This window comes from Saccharomyces paradoxus, chromosome VII (assembly GCF_002079055.1).
Source record: "Saccharomyces paradoxus chromosome VII, complete sequence".
Classification (NCBI taxonomy): domain Eukaryota; kingdom Fungi; phylum Ascomycota; class Saccharomycetes; order Saccharomycetales; family Saccharomycetaceae; genus Saccharomyces; species Saccharomyces paradoxus.
The window spans coordinates 184,720-212,339 of NC_047493.1; the positions used below are offsets into that span (position 1 = coordinate 184,720).

The 27,620-nt window shown below is 39.0% G+C and overlaps 12 protein-coding genes and 2 non-coding genes across 14 annotated transcripts; 9 read left to right on the plus strand and 5 right to left on the minus strand.

The window, feature by feature from the left end:
* Window positions 1–176: 176 nt before the first annotated feature.
* On the minus strand, window positions 177–249 carry SPAR_Gtrna5K. The gene has a single exon. It is a non-coding gene; the product is annotated as a tRNA-Lys (tRNA).
* Window positions 250–514: 265 nt separating this feature from the next.
* On the plus strand, window positions 515–1,795 carry SUA5 (threonylcarbamoyladenylate synthase; the record flags this gene model as incomplete). Its single annotated transcript, XM_033910315.1, has 1 exon — window positions 515–1,795. The coding sequence occupies one exon, from the start codon at window positions 515–517 to the stop codon at window positions 1,793–1,795; it is 1,281 nt and encodes a 426-aa protein (XP_033766206.1).
* A 278-nt stretch (window positions 1,796–2,073) lies between these two features.
* PMR1 (Ca(2+)/Mn(2+)-transporting P-type ATPase PMR1) lies at window positions 2,074–4,926 on the minus strand (the record flags this gene model as incomplete). Its single annotated transcript, XM_033910316.1, has 1 exon — window positions 2,074–4,926. One exon carries the CDS (start codon window positions 4,924–4,926, stop codon window positions 2,074–2,076), a length of 2,853 nt encoding a protein of 950 aa, XP_033766207.1.
* Window positions 4,927–5,595: 669 nt separating this feature from the next.
* Window positions 5,596–6,273, plus strand: CUP2 (Cup2p; the record flags this gene model as incomplete). Its single annotated transcript, XM_033910317.1, has 1 exon — window positions 5,596–6,273. The coding sequence occupies one exon, from the start codon at window positions 5,596–5,598 to the stop codon at window positions 6,271–6,273; it is 678 nt and encodes a 225-aa protein (XP_033766208.1).
* An 82-nt stretch (window positions 6,274–6,355) lies between these two features.
* YRB30 (Yrb30p) lies at window positions 6,356–7,678 on the minus strand (the record flags this gene model as incomplete). The annotated part of the gene is made up of 1 exon (XM_033910318.1): window positions 6,356–7,678. The coding sequence occupies one exon, from the start codon at window positions 7,676–7,678 to the stop codon at window positions 6,356–6,358; it is 1,323 nt and encodes a 440-aa protein (XP_033766209.1).
* Window positions 7,679–8,074: 396 nt separating this feature from the next.
* On the minus strand, window positions 8,075–10,771 carry RAD54 (DNA-dependent ATPase RAD54; the record flags this gene model as incomplete). The annotated part of the gene is made up of 1 exon (XM_033910319.1): window positions 8,075–10,771. One exon carries the CDS (start codon window positions 10,769–10,771, stop codon window positions 8,075–8,077), a length of 2,697 nt encoding a protein of 898 aa, XP_033766210.1.
* A 1,725-nt stretch (window positions 10,772–12,496) lies between these two features.
* SUT1 (Sut1p) lies at window positions 12,497–13,396 on the plus strand (the record flags this gene model as incomplete). The annotated part of the gene is made up of 1 exon (XM_033910320.1): window positions 12,497–13,396. One exon carries the CDS (start codon window positions 12,497–12,499, stop codon window positions 13,394–13,396), a length of 900 nt encoding a protein of 299 aa, XP_033766211.1.
* Window positions 13,397–13,592: 196 nt separating this feature from the next.
* On the minus strand, window positions 13,593–14,522 carry YIP5 (Yip5p; the record flags this gene model as incomplete). The annotated part of the gene is made up of 1 exon (XM_033910321.1): window positions 13,593–14,522. One exon carries the CDS (start codon window positions 14,520–14,522, stop codon window positions 13,593–13,595), a length of 930 nt encoding a protein of 309 aa, XP_033766212.1.
* A 413-nt stretch (window positions 14,523–14,935) lies between these two features.
* Window positions 14,936–16,654, plus strand: AIM14 (putative metalloreductase; the record flags this gene model as incomplete). Its single annotated transcript, XM_033910322.1, has 1 exon — window positions 14,936–16,654. One exon carries the CDS (start codon window positions 14,936–14,938, stop codon window positions 16,652–16,654), a length of 1,719 nt encoding a protein of 572 aa, XP_033766213.1.
* A 452-nt stretch (window positions 16,655–17,106) lies between these two features.
* SPAR_G00920 (uncharacterized protein) lies at window positions 17,107–18,231 on the plus strand (the record flags this gene model as incomplete). The annotated part of the gene is made up of 1 exon (XM_033910323.1): window positions 17,107–18,231. The coding sequence occupies one exon, from the start codon at window positions 17,107–17,109 to the stop codon at window positions 18,229–18,231; it is 1,125 nt and encodes a 374-aa protein (XP_033766214.1).
* Window positions 18,232–19,172: 941 nt separating this feature from the next.
* SPAR_Gtrna6L lies at window positions 19,173–19,287 on the plus strand. Its single transcript has one exon. It is a non-coding gene; the product is annotated as a tRNA-Leu (tRNA).
* A 1,397-nt stretch (window positions 19,288–20,684) lies between these two features.
* RCK1 (putative serine/threonine protein kinase RCK1) lies at window positions 20,685–22,223 on the plus strand (the record flags this gene model as incomplete). Its single annotated transcript, XM_033910324.1, has 1 exon — window positions 20,685–22,223. The coding sequence occupies one exon, from the start codon at window positions 20,685–20,687 to the stop codon at window positions 22,221–22,223; it is 1,539 nt and encodes a 512-aa protein (XP_033766215.1).
* A 447-nt stretch (window positions 22,224–22,670) lies between these two features.
* On the plus strand, window positions 22,671–23,717 carry ARI1 (carbonyl reductase (NADPH-dependent) ARI1; the record flags this gene model as incomplete). Its single annotated transcript, XM_033910325.1, has 1 exon — window positions 22,671–23,717. One exon carries the CDS (start codon window positions 22,671–22,673, stop codon window positions 23,715–23,717), a length of 1,047 nt encoding a protein of 348 aa, XP_033766216.1.
* Window positions 23,718–24,079: 362 nt separating this feature from the next.
* On the plus strand, window positions 24,080–27,331 carry AMS1 (alpha-mannosidase; the record flags this gene model as incomplete). Its single annotated transcript, XM_033910326.1, has 1 exon — window positions 24,080–27,331. One exon carries the CDS (start codon window positions 24,080–24,082, stop codon window positions 27,329–27,331), a length of 3,252 nt encoding a protein of 1,083 aa, XP_033766217.1.
* Window positions 27,332–27,620: the final 289 nt, after the last annotated feature.

A 27,620-nucleotide genomic window follows, 5' to 3' on the forward strand; every position in this document is an offset into this window, starting at 1 on the left:
TTAGAAAAGATAAATAGTAGATGAGCGGTTTCAAAGAGATGAAGAAAAGGCGTGCAAAAGTCTCATTCTAAGTATAAACTACAGGGACTGGGCTAAATTTCTTCTTCCATTGGAATGTCAATGGTAGTGCAATTTAGTGTCTTGGATATTTTGTTCCATTTGTTCTTCAAAAAGATAGCCCTGTAGGGGGCTCGAACCCCTAACCTTATGATTAAGAGTCATACGCGCTACCGATTGCGCCAACAAGGCTATTTTCTTGAAAAATAATGCCTTACAACAACTATATGTAGAGCAAGCTGTGAAAAAGCTTTAAAATCATTATCTACGTTAGCTTTCCTATTTTTTTCACCGAGAAAATAGTAACCTCATCGCATAAACCTCATTAAATTGATAATATTCATTCGAAAAGAGAGCCTTACACTCCTCCTCGAAATTTTTTTTTGGCGCTGTTGACTTACAACTAAACCTTACTTACATATTTTAATGGTAATCCTATTCGCTATTCCGGAATTATATGTATCTGGGACGACATTTTTTGGCAATGACATCGAAAGCACTGTTTGATACTAAGATCTTAAAAGTCAACCCGCTATCAATCATTTTCTCCCCGACTGCGCATATAGATGGATCCTTACCAATAATAACTGATCCTGAAACAGAAGCTGCATTAGTTGAGGCAGCAAGTATAATAAGAGATACAGATGAAACTGTGGCTTTTCCGACTGAGACTGTTTATGGTCTTGGAGGTTCTGCTTTGAATGATAATTCAGTGCTCAGTATATACAAGGCCAAGAACAGGCCTAGTGACAATCCTTTGATCACACATGTTTCATCCATTGATCAACTCAACAGGAAGATCTTTAATCAATCGCATCTATCAGGTGCATCCTTGTTTGATAACATACCTTCAATTTATCGCTCATTAATTTCAAGCCTTTGGCCTGGCCCATTAACAATTCTTTTGCCAGTTCCACCTTTAGAGCATAGTACATTATCAAAATTAACAACTGCAGATCAGCCTACGTTTGCAGTACGCATACCTGCTAATCCAGTTGCTAGAGCACTGATCGCACTGAGCGATACGCCAATAGCTGCCCCTTCAGCAAATGCGTCTACAAGACCATCTCCTACTTTGGCGTCTCATGTTTATCATGATTTAAAGGATAAAATTCCCATGATTCTTGATGGCGGAGCATGCAAGGTTGGCGTAGAAAGTACTGTGGTTGATGGGCTATGCAATCCTCCTATGCTACTGCGACCTGGCGGTTTTACATATGAAGAAATCACTAAATTGGGCGGCGAAGCTTGGTCTCTTTGCAAGGTTGAGAATAAGAGAACAGTTGAAAAGGGTGAAAAGGTAAGAACGCCTGGTATGAAGTATAGACATTATTCCCCTTCGGCCAAGGTTGTTTTATTAGTTCCTCATTGCGCGGCCAATGCTATTCATAAAGAGGAGAAGCAGATGGAAAGATTGAACGAGTTGATCAAAACGGAATTAAAAGCCGACAGGAATATAAAAAAAATTGCGATTTTGACTTCCCTAAAATTACGGGATTCCGACTTACAATGCAAGATCTTTAACGACCCCGACCTTTTTTCGAAAACTTTCATCATTGAAAAACTTGGCCAGACAGGTGAAGAAATACAAACTAACTTGTTTGCTGCTTTAAGAAAAGTAGATGAGAATGACAACGTTGACCTAATATTTGTCGAAGGCATAAATGAGGAAGGAGAAGGATTAGCTGTTATGAATAGATTACGAAAAGCGGCTGCAAATAATTGTATACTATTTTAAATAAAATCGTGATCGACTTTCCAAAAAAACATACAATGACTAGTAGGATTTTATCATGAAGTCCGCAAAAAGAAGGAAAAAATACATTTTCATATTACTTTTCTATATACGAACAGTCGCCCATACATGTTTACCTTAGTATCCGTTGTAAATATATGTACATACACATACCTACATATGTTCCCATTAATTAGTATAACCCCATTAAGAGGGCTGAGGGTCCTCATGAAAGATAAGAAGAAGGAAGAAAAAACATAAAAGCGCAAAAGTGTGAAGTATCAAACATTCGAATAATACGTTGAGTCTCTTTCATTCATTTTTCTCGTCCACAATTTTCTCAACTCGTCAACGATGAAGACAGTGCTGCTGATGAGTAATAATAATAATATATCAGAGATACCGAGTTTCTCAGTTTTGAAGATACTTTGGAAAAATGGTATATATATAGCGCACATTTGACCCAGTAGAGATAGCCCAACGGCATAGTTGAACATTTTGTTCGTGAAAAATCCAATTTCGAAGATTGATTTTGTGTTATGTCTGCAAGCCAAAGCATTAAACATATCAAAGAAAACGAAACAAGTAAAGGTCATAGTAGTATCTCTAGCAGTCACTTTACCATCTTCAGCCATCTCTTTGACAAAAATGTAAACTGTCCCCACTATGATACAAGCTGCGGTGGTTAGTAAACGCTTCATCACATCATGTGTCAAAATTTTATCGGTACGTTTTCTTGGGGGCTTCTTCATAACTTCATGATCCACAGGTTCTACACCTAACGACTGAGCTGGTGGCCCGTCCATTAAAATATTGATCCAAAGAATTTGCATTGCGTTCAACGGGTTGGGTAGTTTGAATGCAGTAGATAATGCAACTAGCGATAATGCGGCAACAGAAGTAGACAGTTGAAAAGTCAGGAAATTCTGAATATTGTTAAAAATACCTTTCCCCTCTTCAATAGCAGTTAGAATAGTACTGAAATCGTCATCAGTTAAGACCATGTCTGAGGCTTCTTTGGCAACATCTGTACCAATTCTACCCATGGAAACGCCGATATCTGAAAGTTTCAACGCAGGAGCGTCGTTAACACCGTCACCGGTCATTGCTACCACATCACCTCTCTTCCTTAATGCACGAACAATGTTTAATTTATGCTCAGGTGTGGCACGAGCAAAAATATTAACATGGTCGATGACATTGGCCAGTTGATCATCTGACATCTCATCTAGTTTATCACCGGATAAAACGGAAAGCTTTGGATCAATAACTGGAATACCAATTTGTCTTGCAATGTTTACTGCGGTATTCTCGGAATCACCAGTAATCATAATGATATGGACACCCCCTTGTAGTAACTGTTCAATGGCAAATTTGACGTTTGGTCTTGGAGGGTCATTCATACCAATTAAACCAGTGAAAGTTAAATCATTGATTAAGTCCTCAGTAAGTGGAGTTGATGAATCAGATAAAGATAGTTTGGCAAACCCAAGTACGCGCAAACCTTCAGACGCCATAGAATTTGCACACTCATTTATGGTATCTTTTTGAGCTTCAGTCAATTTTTCAGTTTTTTTGCCTTTTGATTTCAAATAGCTTGTGGAGCACTCAAGAATTCTTTCAAATGCACCTTTGACATAAACTGTACATTTATTGTCGGCAGGATTGAGAATCTTGGTTGCCATTAATTTTCTTTTGGAGTTGAATGGAAGTTCTTGGACTTTTTGAACGGTGTTTCTGATATCGGGCATTTCAAAATTTGCCAGCTGCTCTAAAAGAGCCACATCAGTTGGGTTCCCCAAAAATATGGCATGCTCTTGAGAGAAAGATGCGTTATTACAGAGGTTACCGATGGTTAGAGTTTCCCTAACGTCTTCAGTCAAATAGTTTTTCAAATTGCCATTAGAGTTTTTAGTCTTCTTATTTTTGTCTAATGACAGGACGTTCAGTTTATTAGACATACTATCCAAGCACCAAAGCTTGGATACAGTCATGTGGTTTGAGGTTAATGTACCTGTTTTGTCAGAGCAAATGACGTTGACAGATCCTAGAGTTTCGACACTTGGTAACCTCCTTACGATGGCTTTACGCTTGGCCATTCTCAAAACACCCAATGCCAACGTAACGGTCACTATAATTGGTAAACCTTCTGGAATGGCAGCAACCGCTAAGGATACGGATATTTGGAACATTTCCAACCAAGATCTACCCTGGATGATACCAACTAAACAAATCATACCAATAACTATGAAACTAACCAATGACAAATCTTTTCCCAGTTTGTCCATTGTTAATTGCAATGGAGTCTTCGGTTTCTCAATATTATTCATCATTTCAAAAACAGCACCAAAGGATGTGTTTGTACCCGTTCCTACGACGATACCCTTACCATGACCTTCCTTTACTAAAGTACCCATATAAGCTATACAAGATCTCTCAGAGATCGGTACAATCGAATTAGGCTGATCATTAAAGGAAGATTTCTCAATCGTTTGTGAGGTTTTGTGTACCGGTTCATTTTCACCAGTTAAATTACTTTCATCGATGGATAAATCGATGGCTTCAATAATTCTAAGGTCTGCAGGAATCCTGTCACCTATTCTGAAATGGACTAAATCGCCCGGGACCAAAGTGGAAGCCAACACATGACTTTCTTGGCCACATCTCATCAAGTGACATTCAGCAGGAACTAATTTATTCAAGGCTTCCAAAGATTTTTCAGACCTATATTCCTGGACAAAACCGACAGTGACAACGATAAAAATTGCCAGTGTGATACTAACGGCATCATCGATGTTACCCATAAAGAGAGAGACCACTGCAGACCCTATTAAAAGTAGAATCATTCGATCCTCAATGAAATTGGACAAGAACTTCTTGAAAAGACTTTCATCATCTTCTACGGTTATTTCATTGGGACCATAAAGTGATCTCCTATTGTTAGCCTCATTAGATGATCGTAAACCACCGTTTTTGTCGGTGCCTAGCTTTTCTAGAGTTTCGTCTACGGATAAAGTACAGTACTCTAGAGAAGGGCTCGGTTTCGAAAGAGCTTCTGCGGTCGCGTCTAGTATTTCTCTCTCACGATTTGAGTCTTCGTCAAGAAGACTCGCATTAAATGGATTGTCACTCATAATTATCTTATTTTTCACTTTACCTTAGTTTGGTGCTAGTCTTGCCTTGTCTTGTCTTACCCAGATGTAAGGATATTATTATAGTAACTAGTATTGTTATAAACGGGAATGTGAAGAACGAGGCGAGCAAACACTATTATGATGTAGTAGAGTGATGAGATGTGGTAGAAAACGAAGATTTTTCTAATAAGTTCTTGAAGGAAGGAAGGATTATAGTGTACGATGGCCTAGGGTACAAGATCTCGATATAACGACAGATAGGGTCCACACTTGCTAACAAAAAAAAGTACTTCTTTTAATAGAGAATCTTGGAGGAACAAAATGAAAAAAAAATGCAGCTAAAATGTAGAATACAAAAATTTAACGATCGGTCTTGCTGTGAACTGGTTATCTAGGGATGTGCTTAACGTGCAATTGATACCAATCGATCCTTGCTAGGAACGCAATTCTTTTCACCTACCTTCCACCACTACGATTTTGAAAGAGTATTTGCCATGAAAATCGCCAAAACGAGGCGAAGTCGCCACGGTGCGCGGGCATACAGGGTAAGAGCCGCAGGGCCTGGATTGGTAAGTACTAAGCTGTGGACAATATAGCAGTAGCCATGGCAATATAATGTCATAGATGGCGGGTTAACAAAAGGGGGCTGACAATCCTTGTAATCACAGGATGGTCGTAATTAACGGGGTCAAATATGCCTGTGAAACGTGTATCAGGGGACATAGGGCGGCGCAGTGTACTCACACTGATGGTCCGCTGCAGATGATCAGACGCAAGGGAAGGCCATCGACCACATGTGGTCATTGTAAAGAGCTGAGAAGAACCAAGAACTTCAACCCGTCGGGCGGGTGTATGTGTGCGTCTGCACGACGGCCAGCTGTTGGCAGTAAAGAAGATGAAACACGGTGTCGTTGTGATGAAGGTGAGCCCTGCAAATGTCATACCAAGAGGAAAAGCAGCCGGAAGCAAAAGACAGGGTCATGCCACAGCAGGACGAATCATGAGACAGCGAATGCTAATGGTCTCGGAGCTGCAGATTTGGAGGCTTTTTTGGGGCTAAGTGGCAACTCCTCGTACGTAGACATGACAACCACATTGCCAAGTTTGAAATCACCTCCACAAAGTGGTGACATCAAGACCGATAGCATTAACGATTTGGATTTGCCTTCCCTCGATACGCTTGAACAAAGCCCTGATTTACCTCTGGATCCATTTAATATCGACGAAACAGAAGGCGCAAATTCCACTACGGGCACCCCGCTAAACGATATTGATATTCCATTTTCTATCAATGAGTTGAACGAGCTGTACAAACAAGTATCACCGCATAATTCACATCCAAAGTAATGCATCTGGATATTCGTATACATATACGTAAATATATACAATTATACAATATGTCGAACGCCGCACTGGAAATATAACCATTTTAAAGTTTTAAGTTCTTTAATTTTTGCTCTGTCTCCTTAATTGTAGAATTGCTAATTCTATCCTTTCTGGAGTTCGTATTTTCATCGTTCAAATATATTGATAACCTTTCATCGCTTACCTCCAATATACTTTTCTGATCGTTACTTTGTAAAGACGTTAGCCGGATAATGTACTCGAGTAACGTGATGGACGAAGTTTTGTCGTCCAGGGTATTATTTTCCTCTTCTTCCTCCTGTTCTTCCTCTCCGTCTTTCTCTTCCTCTGCGTCCTCCTCTTCATCTTCCTCTTCATTTTCCTCCATTTCTTCATACCCACTTACCGCATACCAAGTAATATCATCAAGCAGTACTTTCTCTCCATCACTAGTTCCGTTTTCTTTGTCATCGTGCCGGTCAATCTTCAACACTAACACTGGAGAATCCTGTTCTTCCAATCGTAGAAGCCTACCAGAAACACTGAAAAATAATTTCTTGATATGGTTCAGGTCTATGGTGAGTTCCTGTGGTGTGTCTTCTTTATCATCATCCTCATGGTACCTACCGTCATTAAAATCTTGTTCTATTTTCATAAAATAATCATACTCCCTTTCTGTAGAGTTCTGCCTATATATAATTGCTTTTGCTCGTTTCATATCCTCTTTCCATACAATTCCTGATTGCCCATTGCTTTCCGACGTTAGATTATAGAAAATAGAGAACAATGTGATTTCAAAGGTAGGCCCCACTTGAACTTTTATATTTTCTTTGTTTCCCTTTTCTTTTTCACTACTTCTTATTGTATTCTCATACTTTCTATTGTTCTCACTAACAAAATAAGAGGCCTTTAACAACAAACCAGGAGAAACTTGATATGGAAGTGCACTATTCAAGTTGGCACCAGAAGTTGTTAAAGAAAGGTTAATAAATGGAGTGATTTCTTCTATCCTCAATAATAAGTCCTTTATGTAGTTTTCTACCGCCTTGATAGCTTCATTCTGTGTTTTTGCACTTCTGGAACCCTCAACCTTTTGCGTCATCTCGCTGATTTTTTCGTCAAATCTATCGATCTCTTCTTTTAGATCCTTAGTTAACCTTAGTGTAATTTGCAAATTTGTGTTTCCCCTTGCCGCTACCAGTTTTATCAGATCAATTGCACTGGACACAATGGCCATGCGGCTTTCCAATTTAAACTTCAATTGATCTATCCTTCTAGCATCATCCTTGGGAATCTGGACGACAAAGTTCGTTATTGTCTTCAGCGCATATGTGGATGCTATCGATATCCCTGATTTTATAGCAAATGTAACGGCTTGTGAACCTGCTTTGGCAAGAATCTCATCCATTTTTTTCAGATATTGGCGTCTTAAAAATTGATGTTAATCTTTCTGAGCATCTGAAGCTGTATAAGATGTTTAGTTCTTTGACAACGTAAGGCTTTCTTGCCATAACCTTTTTTAGCAGTTTCGGCTGGCACTTTTAGCGCAAAAAAAATGAAAATAAAGAAAAATTTAAAGGCTCATACAAAATGTAATAAGACTTCGCTTAAGTCTTTTGCACTCAAGTTCTATGATTGTACTTTTTTATTGAACTACATAGAGATAATTACCAATTTTACCCCATTCTCCATCATTTACTACGTTCAAGTATGTATAACCATGCCTTTGATTAAGAAATATGTAATGACCCTCCCAACAATTGAATTCCATTTTTTTTTTTTACAATTAGATAGATATGAGAGATTAATGTGAAATATATTGAAATGCGAAACTTATATCGTTGTAATGATGCTCGTTTTTTAGTAAATGATCATTTGTTCTTTCCAAAGCGTCATGATTTAAGTGATTCCAAGTTGTTGCATCACCATATAGCATTGCAGGGGCTCTCTTTAATTGTTTGCCCTGAGCACTACAACGTTTACAATGGTAGGTTTCATGTGTTTCACATATTGTATTCTCATTTTTCTGGAACAACTGTCTTAAATTGTCAGAACTGAACAACCTCTCAACGTCTTCTTTTGCATCGACCACGCATGAACTCAAACTCATTTTCATAGATTGCCTTTGGAAAATTTTTTCCTCTATGGTACCAGTCGATATGAATCTGTAAATGAAGCAGTCCTTTTTCTGACCATCCCTCCAAACACGCGCCAAAGCTTGTTGGTCAGCGGCAGGATTCCAATCCGGATCCATCAAAATTAACCTGTTTGCACCAATCAGATTGATACCACAGCCACCTGCTTTAGAACTTAAAAGGAAGATAAACTCTTGGCCCTCAGGATCGTTGAATCTATCCACCAATTTTTGTCTCTTGTTAATTGACATTGTACCATCCAACCGTACAGCACTATAGTGTTTATATCTACACATTTTTTCAATTAGATCCAAGGTTTGGGTATAATTGGAGATCAAAACAATTTTATCATCGGATTCAGTCTTTATCTTATGGAGAAATCTTTCTAAAATGGAAAATTTAGCTGAATACTTCGTTTGCACGTCCCTAGCTTTTGAGCTGGGCAAATTGTAATCATCAGGCAACTCCAAATCATCCTCGTCGTCAAATTCGTCTTCAAAATTCAAGAGATTAGGATGATTACATAGCTTCTTCAAAATACCTATTGCCCTCAGCGGCTGAGAGCCACCAACACCCTTAACTACTTTTTTCACCTCCCTGGACTTGATCAATTTATTGTAAAGATCGTTCTGTAGTGGCTTTAAGTTTACGAAAATAACGTGCTCATACTTGCAAGGCAAATATTTGGCCAAAATATCGTTAGTACGACGAATGATAAATTTGGAGACAATAGTAGATAGCTTTTGTAATTGCGCCTCACCTTTTGTAATTTCTTTATCGGTAGCGTCAGCATCACGCCCTCGCAAAATTGGATTCTCGAAATTTTTTCTAAACTCTGCTCTAGACCCTAATAAGCCAGGATTGGAAAAACTTAGCAGAGCAAAATATTCGGAAAGATCATTTTGAATGGGCGTACCAGACAATATAACTCTCCTGGGACAATTGATGCTATCTAAAGCTGTGAATGTTAAAGAGTCACCATTCTTCAAACGATGACCTTCATCTGCCAGCATTAGACCAACATTGCAGCTTTTTAATTGATCGACATTCCGACGTAAAGTCTCATACGATATGATTAAGACGGGTTTAACAATATTTCGTCCCTGCGCCTGGGCCCAGGCATGGATGGCTTGTGAAACCGTTGTATTACCACCACCCATTGAAGATTTTTTTCCATCGACGGCCAATGGAGTTAAGGTATTAGGGCCCAACCATTTTACCAATTCGTTGGCCCAATTGTTGACTAAAGAAGATGGACAGACAATAATGCATTTGTCTATAAGTCTTTTACCCTGCGGGCCCTGTCTTAATAATGTCCACATCAGCGCTATACACTGCAATGTCTTACCTAGCCCCATTTCATCGGCCATGATACAGCCATAGGCACCTCTATTGTTTTGTTCAGTCTTTTGAGATTCCGTAAGCGCTTTTTCGTCACTTTTCAATGGATCTTCGCTTGAAGTGTTGAACGCCTCAGCTTCTAAATAATCCTTCATCACAAGCCCTGTGACACAACGGTATAAAAATCTGACACCTTCAACTTGATGGGGTCTTAAAATCTTGGCCAGTTTTGGATCAATAACCACAGGGACACTGGCAAATTTCTTCTTGTTCTCTGCAGAGTTTTCCGAATCACCCAGAAGCTCACGTAACGTTTTGTTTCTCACACCATTTGTCATCAAGGCTGGATGGTGCCCTATTTTTTGTGTGGGTTTTTGCTCCTGGCTATTCTCTTCTTTGTTAATGTCCCCCTTTTCCTGCGTGCTCTTGGCCACTTTCTTCAACTCTTCTTCCTTGTTATCTATAGATGTGTCATGGAAAATCATTTCGCCGTCAACGGACGGGTCATAAAGCACTATGGCAAATTCGTCTGTTGGGTCATGTAAAGGTCGAGGTTCTGGAGTGATTTTCTTTTTCATCCCTAAAGTTAATGGGAGACTATGCCTCTGTACATACCCCTTAATTGGGACTGTGAAGGACCTTTTCAAAGTGTACTGAATATGACTCAGTCTTGTCGGATCCTTGGCCAATCTTTGAGCACTGAGAGCATCTTTCCGTCGTTTAGTCAACTGGGAAAAACTCATGTCCTGACTATTATACTCTGCTTCGTCAGCATTTATATCCAAGCCAGAATAACATACAGTGGCAGATCTTTTCCTCAAGCTCCTTCCTCCTACGATATTATCAGACCCGGTGGCGATTCTACCAGGAGCGGGTGGAAGGTGTGTATTCTTGTAGGGAACCCTGAACGGTTTCGTTAGCCGGTTCACAGCGTCCTGTACGTTGATGGGCCTAGGTACCAGTCTCGGCCGTTCACCAGCTCCTATCCCGTTTGGTGGCCTGTCTGGTAATCTGCGCTTTGCCATTAGTAATATGGAAATATATACTGTTTTGAAATAGAGTTAGGTTCCGAGAGTTTGATTCTTCTATACTTTCGTAGCAGCTCTAGTGGAGAATGCGAGAGGTTACTGATCTAACTTTTATATCGGTTATTACGTCAAGTGAGAAGAACCCTTGACCTTAACTTCAGCAAGATCTTCTATTATTTCCTTTTTTTTTGTTTGTAATTGCTTTTTATTTTTTCTTTTGCGCGAAACTTTGCTATATTGGGTAACGCGTAAAATATTTTTCATATTGCAATAAGTGGAAGGGTCTTCACTTTGCATGCTTCATAACACACATGCGTACATGTAACCACACAGAGTTCAAAACTTAACACTTTTTTTTGGGTCATTTGTGTATTTTCAAGCTATTATACTTTTGATACGTAAGCTTTATTATGCAGGCGCTGTAGAGACCCCTGCGTAAACGTTTGGTGCAACGCAAGAAAACAAGAACTATCACGCTTTTTACTTAAGGGGCAGACCTTCGAGTAGAAGTTTTTTTTTTTTCCATTGCGCGGCTCCCAGGAACTTTTTACAGTTACAGAACACCATATGCAAGCATATATAAAATTGTAACCACACGTTATCAAATGTAAACTCACAGACACACTTAGCCGAAATGCTGCTTTGAAAACCATAATCGCATCAGCTGATCTCTGCTGCCCAGAAAAATGAGCCGGTTATTTTTACTGTTCATAAAAACCTGTGCTTTCTCCGTAGCTTTCTGCCTTCCCCCACGCTTTGCCCACAAGTATGTATTAGACGTGGGTTCTACATCATTGACAACGAACTGCCACGCAATACACATACACTAGAAAAGCCTTTTGAAGATGCACATTCTTCCCCCTGAAGGAACCCTTGTCGTGATCCTAATATGGTATAATGTAAACCGGAGTTGTCAGCAGCGAGAAGCCAATGATATGTTTTGCGTGGGGTTCTATGAGCGGCAGGAACCCTACCGCATTGAAAAAGGATCATCAATCATATTTGGGTTTCAAGGGTTCGGACTTCGTCAGAGGTCCGAATACCTCAACCATTATTTCTTTTTTTCCCTTTCTAGCCTCGTTCTTGGCCGAATCCCCGCTTTGCTATCCTAATCGTTTCTCTGTTTTGCTCTTCCCGGAACAGGCGCTTTTTGGACCGTCAGTTCGTGCGGTGAGTTCTGTGGATCTTGCAGGCACTCGCCGGTTTAGCCACACTTCTCTGCTGTCTGTGTCGAATTCCCTCGAGCAAGATAAAGACTGAACCACAAAAGAGGGAAAAAAATGGGCCGATTTCTGACCATTATAGGTCACAGCAAAACTTCTCTTACGACGGTGCTTTTTCAACAATACGTTTCTCGAGCAGCAGTCCTGTTCTTTTGTTTTACGTTTTTTTTGTTTGTTGTTTTTTTTTTTTGTCTTTTTTGTGTCCATCTTGCTATCGTTGCTATACATGACAGATCCCCATTTGCCTTGCCTGTTTTTTGTTTTTGTTCTTTGCACCATATAAAAAGCGTTACTTGTATTTGCGTTATCCAACTAATCTTTAGCATTTTCGTCATAGTAGCTTTGTGATCTCGACAACGAAAAAAATTTTGCCGTTCTTTCTGGTTACAGTTTCAGGCAACTTTATGAAAGCATTAGTATACGCACTGCATTTCTGGTAGGGTCTATAAAAGTGGAAATACATAACTAAATCACTGAGATCATCGTATGTCAAAAGAAGATGTCTACAAGCATTACAGTAAGAAACAGAGACCAATCTTTACCACCTCTATTGCTTCCTAGTGTTCCCCTGCTGGAGAAGGATATGTGCCGTAAAGGTGCCCAAAATGTAGGCATCACTGATCCGGAACTCTTGTCGACCACTTGGACGAGGAAGCGGGCTTTTCCGGCCGATGAGCTTACTGAAGGCTATAAGAGACTAAAGCCTGCTACCACCGACAGTAATAAGTTCGCTATTGGCATTGCAACGGTAACGCCGCCGCCAACGCTTCCTGTGAGTGCAATTGCCCCTCCTCCACAAAACTACACTCCACCATTGTTTGAGTATCACCATCATGCACTTGCTTCTGTTGGTAGCGAAGACGCTAATGCATCATGCGCCCAAATGTCTATGATTTCGCGCTCTACCAGTAACTCGACAACCTCCTCCACCACATCTACTAGTTCAATCTCCAAGAGGCAAAGAAGCGGTCCTAGTTGTGACAAGTGTCGTTTGAAAAAAATAAAATGCAACGCTAAAATTGAGATATTGCTTCAAGACGATACTATAATACCACTGATCTCGAACAAGTTGCGTTACGTTTTGACTCCTAATGATATCCTGCTATATCGAGGCACGTTACTACAAAATATAGCGATACCGGATGATGTCATTGAAGGTACGAGTTCACGAAAGTTGATCAAGCATATTGACAAGTTGGTTTTGCTCACGCCTTGTTTACCATGCATTAAGAAAAAGCACTCTTCTTCTTCCACTAATTTTCAAAAAAGTAATAATTGTACTTTTTCGAAAGGCTTTACGAGAGCTGATATAAACATTTCATCCAAAATCTCTTTAAAATTTAAAGATAAAACCATTTACGACATAACCTATGATGACTATAAAAGCACAAACTTTTAGAAAAAAGTCATCTTTAATGAATAGCACCACAAAACTTGCATTTAGCGTTGACATACAAATATATATATATATATGTATGTATGTATGTATATATGTATGTAGAAAACGTATAAACACTCATGTGTAACCCTTTATAATAGGAGTGTACAATGATACTAGTCATAGAAATTTGTGTGTATACATGCGTACATATTTTTCAGAATATTATAAACCTGAATAATATACAGAATAAAGTATGCAGGGCAATGACAACGATAATGGACAACGAAAACTTCCCGTTCGATTGTGTCTCGTTATTATTATTTGATATTTGAGAATTTAAGAAATAAGACGACTGTGCCCATCCGAGGGCTACGATTGCCCATTGAACGGCTTGAACAGTCCTTAGACGCTTGGACATATCCAATATATTCAAAATAACACAAACAGGTATCCAGATCAAATTAGAATACCCATAAACGGAAATCAATTCGGGAACGCTCTTGAAACTTCTATTGCGCTCTGAGTGCTCATCTCTATTCAATACCTGCAGAGTAATGAATGGCACGCCGAACGTATATCCGTAAAATAGCCAAATGGAATGAAGCAGCTTCTTAAACTGAGTGGCCCTGTCGATGTCCTCACCGGTTCTGATGCCCTCAACTATGTCGCTAATAATAAATTTCAACCCCTTGCTCATGGTGAAATTGATCATTACCACCGTGGCAGTGATCCATACGGCACCGTACAAATCGGTATTATCTTCGGCACCTTCAGAGTCCTGATCGTTTCTAAACGTCAGCACCGCGGATAATCTTTTCTTGAACTGTGCCAAATCGAGTTGGAAGTACCTAGAATAGTAGTTTATCAATCCTGGCCTCAATCCATTACGGCCATTGCCGTCATTACCGTTCTCACCAAGCACTTGGTCGTAGGTTGGTGGGTCCATTTGACCTTGCAATGGTGCGGATTCGCCCTTACTGCCCATTGTGTTGTAAAACTCGCTACCTTTTATTGCAGTCGAGTTATTCATGCTTGGACTGTCAGGGACAGTAGCATCATCAAATGGGTTGGGCTCGTTCCCAAAATCATCTACACCCTCGAGATCATCGTCAATATCCAAAAAACTACTGTTATTAGACGGCATTTTTTTTTTCTGCTTTCTATCGATTCAATCCTATTTACCAGTATACAATCGTGGGAAAGGTGTCAAAAATCTACAAAGTTAATGCGTTTTGGTCCGACTATGGTCGCTGTCCTTGGACCCCTTTTACCTTGAGAGCAGAAGGTTGATGTATTTTCACTGTTAAAGAAATTAGGTACAATACACAGCCGGGTAAATAGTGTTTAATCGATCGTTATTCCGTAATACCGATATACTGTTATGTATCGAAAATATGGTATAACTATTCTTCGTTGAAATATTACTACGGCGTACCAACCACACTCAGAGACGTTAGAATAACTTGATTTTTCTTTTCTCATATTGTTGACAAGACATTTACGGCCCAAATTTTCCATATCCCGTTGCCAGAAACTTCAAATTCAGCAAGCTTGCCAATGAATATAAAAGAGTCACCTCTCATTACGTTCGTTAAAAGACATTCGGAGACACATTTTGCCAATATCAAGTACGGATATTATGTGTTGATAATATCATTAGCTTATCTCGTTGCGTTAGCTCTTTTGAGAGCTTTCGGAACGAGAACCCCATCTAGATCAGCGTCAGCTATCAAAAATAAGATGGTTTATCGGTTGTATTATATGGATCCTGCAATTCATTTGGGTATATTGTTTTTTGCACTTCTAGTTCCATTTTACTACCATTACTCTTTAACCACCCAATCTACGGTCTATTTGAAAAGATTAGGGAGATTGAGTTATGCCTTAATCCCATTGAACCTATTCCTCACCTTGAGGCCTAATTGGATCCTCAGGAAAAACTGCACCTACACTGACTTTATACCGTTCCATAAATGGTTTTCACGTGTTATCACCGTAATTGGTTTGCTTCATGGGATTTTTTTTATCATTAAATGGGCGATTGACGATAGTGTTTCCCTAAAGCAGAAATTGATTTTAAAGACTTTCAATTTTGTTGGGTTTATAGTATCAATTTTGGTGGTTTGTCTGCTCATTTGCTCGATTGGACCAATGAGAAGGTACAACTATCGTCTCTTTTACATTGTGCATAACCTAGTTAACCTTGCGTTCATCTTACTCATCCCAATACACTCGAGGCCGGGTGTTAAATTCCCATTTCTTTTACTCAACTGTATCCTATTATTTGTTCACATGATCAATAGAGTAATATTTGCGAAACCCTTGACAGTTTTGAGTAAGAATGCGAATTATTCAAAAACAAACTTAGTTCATGTGAGATTGCCTAGGGCAGTTCTTCCAGATTTTTTTGAACCTGGATCACATATTAGAATAAGCCCTTACGGAAAAATTAATCCACTTTACTGGTTGCTACCATCACATCCATACACAATTGCGTCTTTGGCAGAGGACGATACAATTGATCTTATCATAAAGGAAACCTCGACAGCGGAGCCAGGTGGCCAGATAGAATCTCTTCGTAGCAATCCGAAATCCTTTCATTTAGATCAAGAAAGAACCTACACTTTAATTAGTAGTTATCCTCCCTCTGTACCCGAAGAATGTTTCTCTCAAGGTACGAATATAGCCATTGTATGCGGTGGGTCTGGTATATCCTTTGCCCTACCGCTATTTAGGTATTTTTTTAACAAGGAGAATATAAAATACTTGAAAATGATCTGGTTGATAAAGGATTACTCTGAATATGAAATTGTTTTGGATTACCTAAGAACAAATGGTTTGACTTTCGAAAAGAAGCTCTCAAATAACAAGAAGTTTTCAGTGTTTATTAGTGGGGAGTACTCGGCGGAAACGCGATTGGACGAAACTACGAATAATATCGATGATGAAAACTCCGAGTACGAAATGGGTTCTTTCAACAATGAAGACGAAGACCTTTCGATTTCTAATTTCAATTCAGAAAATGCGTACAGCAATGATAATACGCCAGAGACAAGTCACAGCCCCACAGATGATAATGGGAGCTTGATCGAAGTAAAATCTAAACACAGTTTTACTCTTTTCAACGAATTGAAGAGCTTCCATGATGAAAGCACACAAGTGAACGAAAATGAAACATGGCTGTTTTCATGTGGCCCTTCATCGTTATTACAATTGACCAAGAAATATTGTAACGATGAAAAAATCAACTTTGTCTGTGAGACTTACGGATTATGAAGTAAGAAAGAGTTTGATAACTCCTTACGTAATCTGCCAAGAAATGATATTCCCTTGATATTACGTGCTAAATCATAGTATATAGAGTAAAACACAAAAATTACATATCTGTTTTGAATGAACTTCACTTTATATGCCTCCTTCCGCGCCTGTAGGAATATGTTCAAGAGGCTGTGCGCATTATCAATTGATAAATGGAGACATATCAGAGAAGATCCCTTCAAAACGGAAGACACCTGCAATAAAGAATTGGGAATTACATCAGATAAAAAACCTTCTTTCTTATTGTATCCTGTTTATATTTCGAGGTAGCAGAAGGGAAAAAAGACAGAAAAGCTCGGTCTGTGGCAAGTTCTCCAAAAATCAAATCTAGAATACTGAACAACATTATCGGCTCATTTTGAGATTCCCTATATCTTTAACTATTATTATCTGATAACAGACTAACTAGCATGAACAATTCTATAGTTACCGATGATGAGGTTAGAGAGTTCTACTTAAACTGCTCTTCTCACACAATTATTGAAACCCTCATCGGCTTGCATGACTCATTGAGACTCTATTCCCAAAATCACGGGATACTGCCCAATAGGATATTTAAAAAATTGGATGAAGGCAATGAGGATGCTAACATATCCCACATATTCATGCCTGTTGTGAGCAAGGATTTTTCAGGAATAAAAGTTCTGGTTAATAACAACAATAAAAATTTTCAAGGTGTAATTAATCTTATCGAGCCTGAAACAGGAAAATTAGTTGGATGTTTTGAGGCGAAACAAATTACCGCTATAAGAACTGCCCTTGTATCATGTATTGGTTTGTATAGGCAACTCTCAGATTCTCATGATAAGTTGTTTAGATTTGAAGATGGCACTTGTCATTTAACATGTTTTGGTACTGGTCTTCAGGCATTTTGGCACATATACATAGCTGTTAAACTAATTTTTTCAGGGATTGTTGACGAATCTTTGAAGCTAGTCGAAATAAACATACTATATCACAACAACATGATGGACTTGGATTGTGTGGAATCAATAAAGAAGTCATTTGGAGGCGATTTGAAGATAAAGCTTAATCAGTACCAGATGAAAGATATGAGCTTAAAAGATAATGGCGTTGTTTCTAGTAGCGACATTATCTTCGGTTGTTTACCTACTCTGGAGCCCAACTTGTTTTTGAAGCAGTTGGTAAACAATGAAGCTTCTACAGAGCAGAAACATACTTATATCTCGTTAATTGGAAGTTACAAGCCAGTAATGCACGAATGTGATAAGGAATTGATTGATAAGTTCAAACAAAATGACGAGAACACTTGCATTTTGGTAGACTCAAGGGAACATACCCTATTGGAATCTGGAGAGTTAATTGATTCTAATATCGCACCGCATGATATCATTGAAATTGGTGAACTAGACTCCATGAAGAACATAGTGTTAGACTTGAATGAAAAGAACTGTAAAAGAACTATCACCTTATGCAAAATTGTTGGTCTAGCGGTCATGGACGTGGCGCTTGCTAAGGAATTCTTGAGCTTGAGGGCAAAACATACAGTAAACAGGGAACAAATGGCATCTTAGCTTCTGATTTTTTCTAGTGCAAATACCTTCTTAAATGTCTTTAAATAGCATTCATTTTCAATATTGTATAAAACGGAAGAGGAGTTTAAGTGTTTAGATATGAGCAGTTCAACCGAAACGTTGTAATTATTTATGTTTATTTAGAGGAAAAGGTTAAAAGGCCAGAAAAACAACATCATAAGAAAATGAGAAAAAAGGCCATGACTAGTGTCACGCAGAGATATGCAATTACGATATGCTAACTATTGGACCAAGTATCAACTTTAATCCATCTATTTCCGGTATAACATATCAAGACTGTCTATTCACGGTACGAGTAATTCAGACAGTATTGCAGTTGAGTTAAAAATCTATTAATTGAACAGTGGTGTGGTCGTTACTGTATGTTTAGTGTGTCGTCAGATTAAATATATTGTAACTACCTAACCTATTATTATATTGATCATCCTTAAGATGAACCAATCGGCGTGTGTTCTATAAATCTCTCTTATATATAGTATAGGAAGATCCATATTTAATCTTCATTAATACTACCCCATTTTACTTCTAATTATCAACAATAATAAGCATTGACAACAAGTTACTTTCCAAAGACCGTATATTAGGATTGCCAAAATACCCTGGTATTACTTGAGCACTAATACAACAAGAACATGTCACGTAGCGAACTTACTTAACCAAATATTGAAGGAACTTCGGATCTAAACTTAAGCTTGTCGTTCTATTTCTATGTATCTAATCTTGCATTGTAATTTCATAGAATACTACTATTTATATATTTTGGTTGTTGTTACTATTTGAACTGTGTGTCTTCGATCGTTTCTGATGTAGTTAGCGATTACCCTCTTAAGTGTTCGCTAGTGTTTTCAGCTGGAACATAGTCGTTACTGTTTATGTATCTTATGCTGTTCCGCCAACCATGACAGAATATACAAATAAGTGGTTGTTTGGCCGAGCGGTCTAAGGCGCCTGATTCAAGAAAACATCTTGACCGCAGTTAACTGTGGGAATACTCAGGTATCGTAAGATGCAAGAGTTCGAATCTCTTAGCAACCAATGTTTTTTGCCATTTCGCCTCTGTGACGGAGTTACCCGTATTTGAACCTAGCTAAAGACGACAGACGTTAGGCCTTCGTTTTCGCCCGTTTCAGGCGGAGGAACGTTTATTGGACACCCTCGTATAACGTAAAAACCGGCCACGGCGCTCAGCTTTTGGAAATAGAAGAAAATTGATGATTTTCCGGTTAAAAAATTTCGAACTCGGCTTCTTCATTTCTACAGATTTTTTTTAACACGTAATAAAGTTTGTGACAGCTCCGATAATTAATGTTGCTGGAGTACGCGTTTCGTTCTATTTTTAGGCAGGAGGACAAATTTCTCGATATGGCCGGCATTTTTTAGAGACAAGGTAAGCTTATTGTCAATCATGACACATGAGAAAAAGCTGTTATAGTTTTGACTCTACTAAATTTGAAATGCGACGGCTTTACAGCCGCATATTGCCGTGTAGGAAATTAATGGGGGGAGAATAAAAGAAATGTGAGCCCAGAAGAAAGAACAGCGAGCTTCAACCTAGAGAAAAAGTCACAGCAACGGAGATAAGAATCAAATTGCAATTTTGTCAATCGAATCAGGAAATAAAATCAAAAGCTCAAAAACTTGTTGACCTCAAAAATTCAGAGAAAATATTCCTTCTACGCCTAAAATTGTGAAAAATGACGTTGAAATCTTGTATGTAGAAAAAAAGGGAAACACAATTGTTGTAATTTAGGGGACTTGCATAAAAGTTAAAATTTGTAGAAGTGATTCAAATACATCTATAAACTTTCCTGTGACGGTTTCGGATTTTTTCCATGACAGGCCCCGCGCAGTGAGGGGCAAACAATTTCGGCAGAAAATAATAAACGGAAGAAACGGAGAATTCCAGATATGAGGAATACTTCTTCGAGAAACTTATTATATGAGGGTAGGGGTGTCCTCATTTCTTCTACCCTTCTACGAAACAATTCTTCCTGCATCCTCACCGTCCTGGTAAGGCACTTCCACCATTTTTTAATCCGAAAAGAAGTTTTTTTTTTTTAGTGGGCTATCCCACACTCGGTGCCTACTGTAGCTGCATGATCATACAAGTACTTCCCAAAAGAGTTCGTTAATGCATAAGATTGACAGTCTCGGTGTCCCTTAGTTTCCTGTCGGATTTTTAATTATGTGAAGTGGGTGAAGCCATTATCCGAATATTCGCAAATCATTGACGTATAAATACTTAATATCCAGATATTTCCTTCATCTTAAAAGTCAATCGGAATAATTAAATCCTCTTTAAGTCCTTTCCAGTAGCACATCGCGAAGATTATTCAAATAATCCATTTTAGGAATACCTGCCAGCATCCTTTCATGCAGCATCAAGCACAGAAACTGCACATCGTATCCAACAACTTGTCATAAAAAAAAAAATGTCAATAAACCAAAAATTTACAGCCGATGGCATCGATTTTTATTCACAAACGCCTGATGCCGCGTATTTCAATGCCGCTGACGGCAAAAATAAAGTTAACAGAATAAGTAACAACTCGGGCAATTTGCACCGCTCTTTTGCATCAGATTGCCGTAGATCATCTCTTTCAGTGGACTTTCATGTCACCTCATCGGATTCAGAAAAAAGCGAACAAACCTACTTTGAAAGCAAACCCCAAGACGACCAATATTTTAGTGACGTTTTTTCCACCGGATTGGAATTAAATGAAATTCCCGGCCCGTCAAACCACTATTCCAGTTTAAGTTATCGGTACCCCGAACAATTAGAGTTGCACAATTATAAATTACTTAGTCAAATCGGTGAAGGGGCATTTTCCAGAGTATTCAAAGCAGTAGAAATCGACAGGGATGACCAAGCTCCTGTAGCCATCAAAGTAATCACGAAGAAAAGCATTTTGAGCGATGAAATCTTAAATGAGAACGATGGAATTCAAGGCTCCAGTAGAAAGAAAGTCATGAACGAAATTGCCATCCATAAGTTGGTTTCAAAAAACAACCCGCATTGTACAAAATTTATCGCCTTCCAAGAGTCGACCAACTACTATTATTTAGTGTCAGAGTTAGTCACTGGTGGGGAAATATTTGATAAGATCGTCCAACTAACTTTCTTCAGTGAAGACTTAGCTCGTCATGTCATTTCGCAAGTGGCAATAGCAGTCAAGCATATGCACTACATGGGTATTGTTCATCGTGATGTGAAACCAGAAAACTTACTATTTGAACCTATCCCATTTTATGGCTGTGGTGGGGACGTACAAAAAGAGGACAAATTTACATTAGGTGTCGGTGGGGGTGGTATTGGCTTAGTGAAGTTAATGGACTTCGGATTAGCTAAGAAGATTCGTAACACTACCGCAAAAACTCCCTGCGGAACGACAGAATACGCCGCACCAGAAATATTCAACTCCAAAGAATACTCTACGAAAGTTGATATGTGGAGTATTGGTTGCGTATTATTCACATTATTATGTGGATACCCTCCATTTTACGAAAAGAACCAAGAAATATTAATAAAGAAAATTTCAAAAGGAGACTACGAATTCTTGGAGCCATGGTGGGATAACATAAGCCCTGGTGCTAAGAACGCAGTTACCCATCTTTTGGAAGTTGACCCAAGCAAAAGATACGATATCGACGACTTCCTGAATGACCCTTGGTTAAATTCGTACGATTGCTTGAAATCCGCACACTCGCATTCGTATGCTAGCGTAGAAAGCACACTAAATGTTTCATTCGACGAGAGAACGGAGGCGCTACATTCTGCATTGAGCTGCCAATCTCAAAAGCAAGATGACGCCAAATCTTCCAGCAGTGGAAGCTCGGAATACATATTTACGGCCGAAGAAGACGGGCATCTAAGGGGCAGTTGGACTGGTGAGCTCAGGGGACGTTTTACTTTAGACCTCACAAGGTCATCTGTGTACCGAAGAAGGAAGAACAAAATTTTTTTCTGGTAAACTTTTATCCAGTTGAAAAACGTATCCGGCATTTTCGAAAATATTACAAATATCTATCTTTTCATAATAATAATTAATAATATTCATACAGAAAAAAAAATGCTTATATTTACTTCAGCTATGAAGTGATAATTTTCTTAACGCATACGTCATCAACTCGGTTAGGATCGGCTTCCCTCTTTTGAAAAAGTCGGCCGAGGTTTCCGCAAGTCGGCCGAATTGAGCCTGGGAATCTCTGCGGTTCCGACCCTTTCCCTAGAATCAGGAAAAAACTTACTAACAATTCCCGACTTCACTCAATGCAACTTCATGAGGACAAATTAGTATATAAACTGTTTGTTGTAGGGAAGCTAAGTCTGAAACTCAATGGATTCTATAGCTTGATTTTCAAGAATCGTAAAGCATACATCGTACAAACGTGCTAAACAAATCAATCAAAATTTAATTATGGCTACTGATAATACCACTGTTTTCGTTTCTGGTGCAACCGGTTTCATTGCTTTACACATCGTGAATGACTTGCTGAAAGCTGGCTATACAGTCATCGGTTCAGGGAGATCCCAAGAAAAAAACGATGGCTTACTGAAAAAATTCAATAATAATCCCAAACTATCAATGGAAATCGTAAAAGATATTGCTGTTCCAAACGCCTTTGACGAAGTTTTCAAAAAGCGTGGTAAGGAAATTAAGATTGTGTTACACACTGCTTCTCCATTCCATTTTCAAACTACTAACTTTGAAAAAGATCTTCTAACTCCTGCAGTCAACGGTACAAAATCTATTTTGGAAGCGATCAAAAAATATGCTGCCGACACTGTTGAAAAAGTCGTTATTACTTCGTCTACTGCTGCTCTTGTGGCACCCACAGAAATGAGCAAGGGAGACTTGGTAATTACCGAAGAAAGTTGGAATAAGGATACTTGGGAGAGTTGTCAAGCCAATGCCGTTGCCGCATATTGTGGTTCGAAAAAGTTTGCTGAACAAACCGCTTGGGATTTCCTTAAGGAAAACCAATCAAGTGTCAAATTCACACTGTCCACTGTCAATCCAGGATACGTCTTCGGTCCTCAAATGTTTGCTGATTCGCTAAAACATGGTATAAATACCTCCTCAGGTATCATATCCGAATTGATCCGTTCCAAGGTAGGTGAAGAATTTTTTAATTACTGTGGCCCATTTATTGACGTCCGTGACGTTTCTAAAGCTCACTTAGTCGCAATTGAAAAACCCGAATGTGCTGGCAAAAGGTTAGTCTTGAGTGAAGGTTTATTCTGCTCTCAGGAAGTCGTTGACATTTTAAACGGGGAATTCCCGCAATTAAAGGGCAAGATAGCTACAGGTGAACCTGCAAGCGGTCCAGCCTTTTTGGAAAAAAACTCCTGCAAGTTTGACAATTCTAAGACAAAGAAAATATTGGGATTCAAGTTTTACAATTTAAAGGATTGCATAGTTGATACCGCAGCACAAATGCTAGAAGTGCAAAGTGAAGCCTAAGTATGACGCTAATTAGCGTTTCTCATGATCACTTTAAATACGCAGATCTGTAGATATATAAAGGATATAGAGAAGACTTTTTTTACATTATAAAATTTCTCTTTTTCTTTTAAGTGCATCTATCCAGAAAGACCCCATTGTCTAGTTCCCTTAGCTTCGTCAAATAAAGGGCCACGGACTCATACAACGCGAGGGTAATCCCCGCCCTAACTCGTTTAAGGGAGATATTTTATGAGCTCCGCCATCATGTGTTCAAGACTAGACAACGCTATATTAGAAGGATAGGAGGCTTTATTGTGATCGATTAGTTCGTTCATTACGTAGGAGCCTAGACTAAAAAAGTATTTTAAAACAGGCCAATTATGTCATCTGAAGGTATCACGTATGATCCTCAGTTCAAACCTGTTCAGGGAATCTACGAGAATAGATTAAGACAATTTATTGATACTGGTGGAGATTACCACGACTTAAATTTACCCAAGTTCTATGACAAGAAACGTATTTCATTAGATCATGATCACGTTAAGGTTTGGTGGTACCAGGTTTCCTTTGAACGTGGTTCCTCTCCTGTTTCTCCTGATAAGAGGCCATCTTGGAGATCCATCATTGAACGTGACAAGAAGGGTGAATTGGAATTTAGAGAAGCAAACATAAATCAGCCTTTTGGCCCCAGCTGGTCTACCACTTGGTTCAAGGTGAAGATCTCTTTGCCCGAAGACTGGGCCAAATCTGACGAGCAACTACTCTTTCAATGGGACTGTTCTAACGAAGGAATTGTCATAGACCCAAAAACTCTGATTCCTGTGACTGCTTTTTCAGGTGGTGAAAGGACTGAATATGTTTTACCGAAAACGTCGGATGGGAAACATTTCTTTTACATCGAAGCTGGTAACAATGGTATGTTTGGTTGCGGTGCAGGATCCACTATAAATCCACCGGATGATAATAGATTCTTTCATTTAAGGAAAGCTGATATTGTTTGGCCCGACCTGGATGCTCGTGGGCTGTATATCGATTTTTGGATGCTGGGGGATGCTGCAAGAGAACTACCTGGAGACTCTTGGCAAAAACATCAGGCAAGACAACTAGGCAATGCCGTTATGAACCTTTTTGACCCTAATGATCGTTCAAGTGTTCGTAAATGTCGTGAACTACTACAAAGGGAGTACTTTGATTCCTTTTCAGAAAGCAGCAAAGTTTATGAGCAAGGTGAATCTCAAGTTTTAACGAACGTTTATGGTATCGGTAACTGTCATATTGACACAGCTTGGCTATGGCCATTCGCAGAAACAAGGAGAAAAATTGTGAGGTCTTGGTCTTCTCAATGCACTTTGATGGATCGCTTCCCAGAGTATAAATTTGTTGCTTCACAGGCTCAACAGTTTAAATGGTTATTAGAAGATCACCCCGAGTTCTTCAATAAAGTATTAATTCCGAAGATTCAGCAGTCCCAGTTTTTTGCTGTTGGAGGTACATGGGTCGAAAACGATACTAATATTCCTTCAGGGGAATCGCTGGCAAGGCAGTTCTTTTTTGGTCAAAGGTTTTTCTTGAAGCATTTTGGCCTTAAGTCAAAGATATTTTGGTTACCGGACACCTTTGGTTATTCTTCACAAATGCCACAACTTTGCCGCTTATCTGGGATTGATAGATTTTTGACTCAAAAACTTTCCTGGAATAATATCAACAGTTTCCCGCATAGCACGTTTAACTGGGCCGGTATCGACGGTTCTCAATTATTGACTCACATGCCTCCTGGCAATACTTATACAGCAGATTCACACTTCGGAGATGTTTTGCGTACCGCTAAGCAGAACAAGACCTCAGAATATTACGGCTCCGGTTTAATGTTGTACGGAAAGGGTGATGGTGGTGGAGGGCCAACTGAGGAAATGCTGCAAAAAATGAGGCGTATTAGATCTATGAATAACAGAAATGGTAATGTTATCCCAAAGTTACAAGTTGGTGTAACGGTTGATGAGTTTTATGATGACATTTTGAAAAGAACCAATCAAGGCCATGATTTACCTACCTGGAGTGGCGAATTGTATTTCGAATTCCACAGAGGGACATATACTAGCCAAGCCCAGACCAAAAAATTAATGAGATTATCTGAAATAAAACTGCATGATCTGGAATGGATAGCTGCTAAGACTTCAGTTTTATATCCCGACTCATATAAATATCCCTCCGAGCAGATTAACGAACTCTGGGAGAATGTTTTGTTGTGCCAATTTCACGACGTTCTTCCGGGGTCATGTATCGAAATGGTATATAAGTATGAGGCCGTCCCTATGTTGCATAACGTTGTGAAGGAATGCACTTCATTAATAGATAAAACCCTTCAATTTCTTCAGAGTCAAAGCAAGGCTGATCTGGTTGAGATGGGAACACTAACTTGGTCAAAACCAGAAAAGGTGTCTGGGGAGTACTCCTTATGCGGCAGCTACACGTCTTCTGTAACTGGTTACGACGGCTATATAGTTCTTGCCAATGGGAAGTTGAAAGTTATCATTTGCAAAAAGACAGGTGTGATCACTAGCATTACAGATGAAACTTTGGGGGTAGAATACCTGGACACGAGGAATGGTAGAAACAAATTAGGTGCCAACCAGTTCGTTATTTTTGATGATAAACCTTTGGGCTGGCAGGCCTGGGATACTGAGCTTTATTCCGTAAACCAATACGAGTATATTACCAAGCCAAAGAAGGTTCAGGTTTCCTGCAATACAAAGGAGAAATGCGCAGTTGAGGTCGTCTTTCAAATTTCCGAAAAATGCAAAGTTAAATCAGTGATTTCACTGAATGCCACTACAGCTAACGATGCTAAATTAAGCAAAGTCGACATTTCAACGACGGTAGAAAATTGGGATGCTAGAAACAAATTTTTAAAAGTTGAATTTCCCGTTAATGTTCGCAACGATTTTGCTTCATATGAAACTCAATTCGGAATCACCAAAAGACCAACCCATTATAATACCTCATGGGATGTCGCCAAATTTGAAGTTTGCCACCATAAATTTGCTGATTATTCTGAATACAGCAAGGGTGTTTCAATTTTGAACAATTGCAAATATGGGTTTTCCACACATGGTAACTTGATGAGGTTGTCATTGTTAAGATCGCCAAAAGCTCCAGATGCTCACGCCGACATGGGTACTCATGAGATAAAATATGCTATCTATCCACATAGAGGAGCACTATCTAGTGACACTGTTAAGCTAGCTCATGAATTCAATTATGACTTCAAATACAGACTCCCCAAAGATATTGGCCTAAATTTCGATGACATCATAAGCATTTCTGGAGATGAGAATGTCATTTTGTCTAACATCAAGAGAGGCGAAGATGATAGTGCTATCAAGTCCAACTATTCATTAAGCCCAAAGGATGAACAAAGTATTGTGGTTAGGGTTTACGAATCTCTTGGTGGGGAATCTTTTGCTTCATTAAATACCACGCTGAATTTGAAGCGTATTGAAAAAATCGATAATCTGGAGATGAAAGTCTTTAAGAGTTTGACAGCAACGCGCGACGAATCAAACCGTGCAATAAACAGAATTCCTATCAAGTTGAGACCATTTGAGATTGCTTCATTCAAGTTGTATTTCTGAGTTTGTCCTCCTTTATTGTTTCTCACATGCACGCACTCCCAAAACTTATGCCATTTCTATCGCGATCATTAAAAATTGTCTTTACAAAATACATATGAATAAATAATGTTAAATGTGAAAGGAAAAAAAAAATTATATTACACTTGCAATATTCCTTCCAAAGATCCTCTTTTTTATTTACTTTATTTAAAATTTTTTTTTTGAGATGTTGCGCCTTGAAAGAATGGAAGAGGAGTAGCTTTCAGCAATTATAGTATGCAATCAACGCGCCTGCCAGTTCGAAGATCAT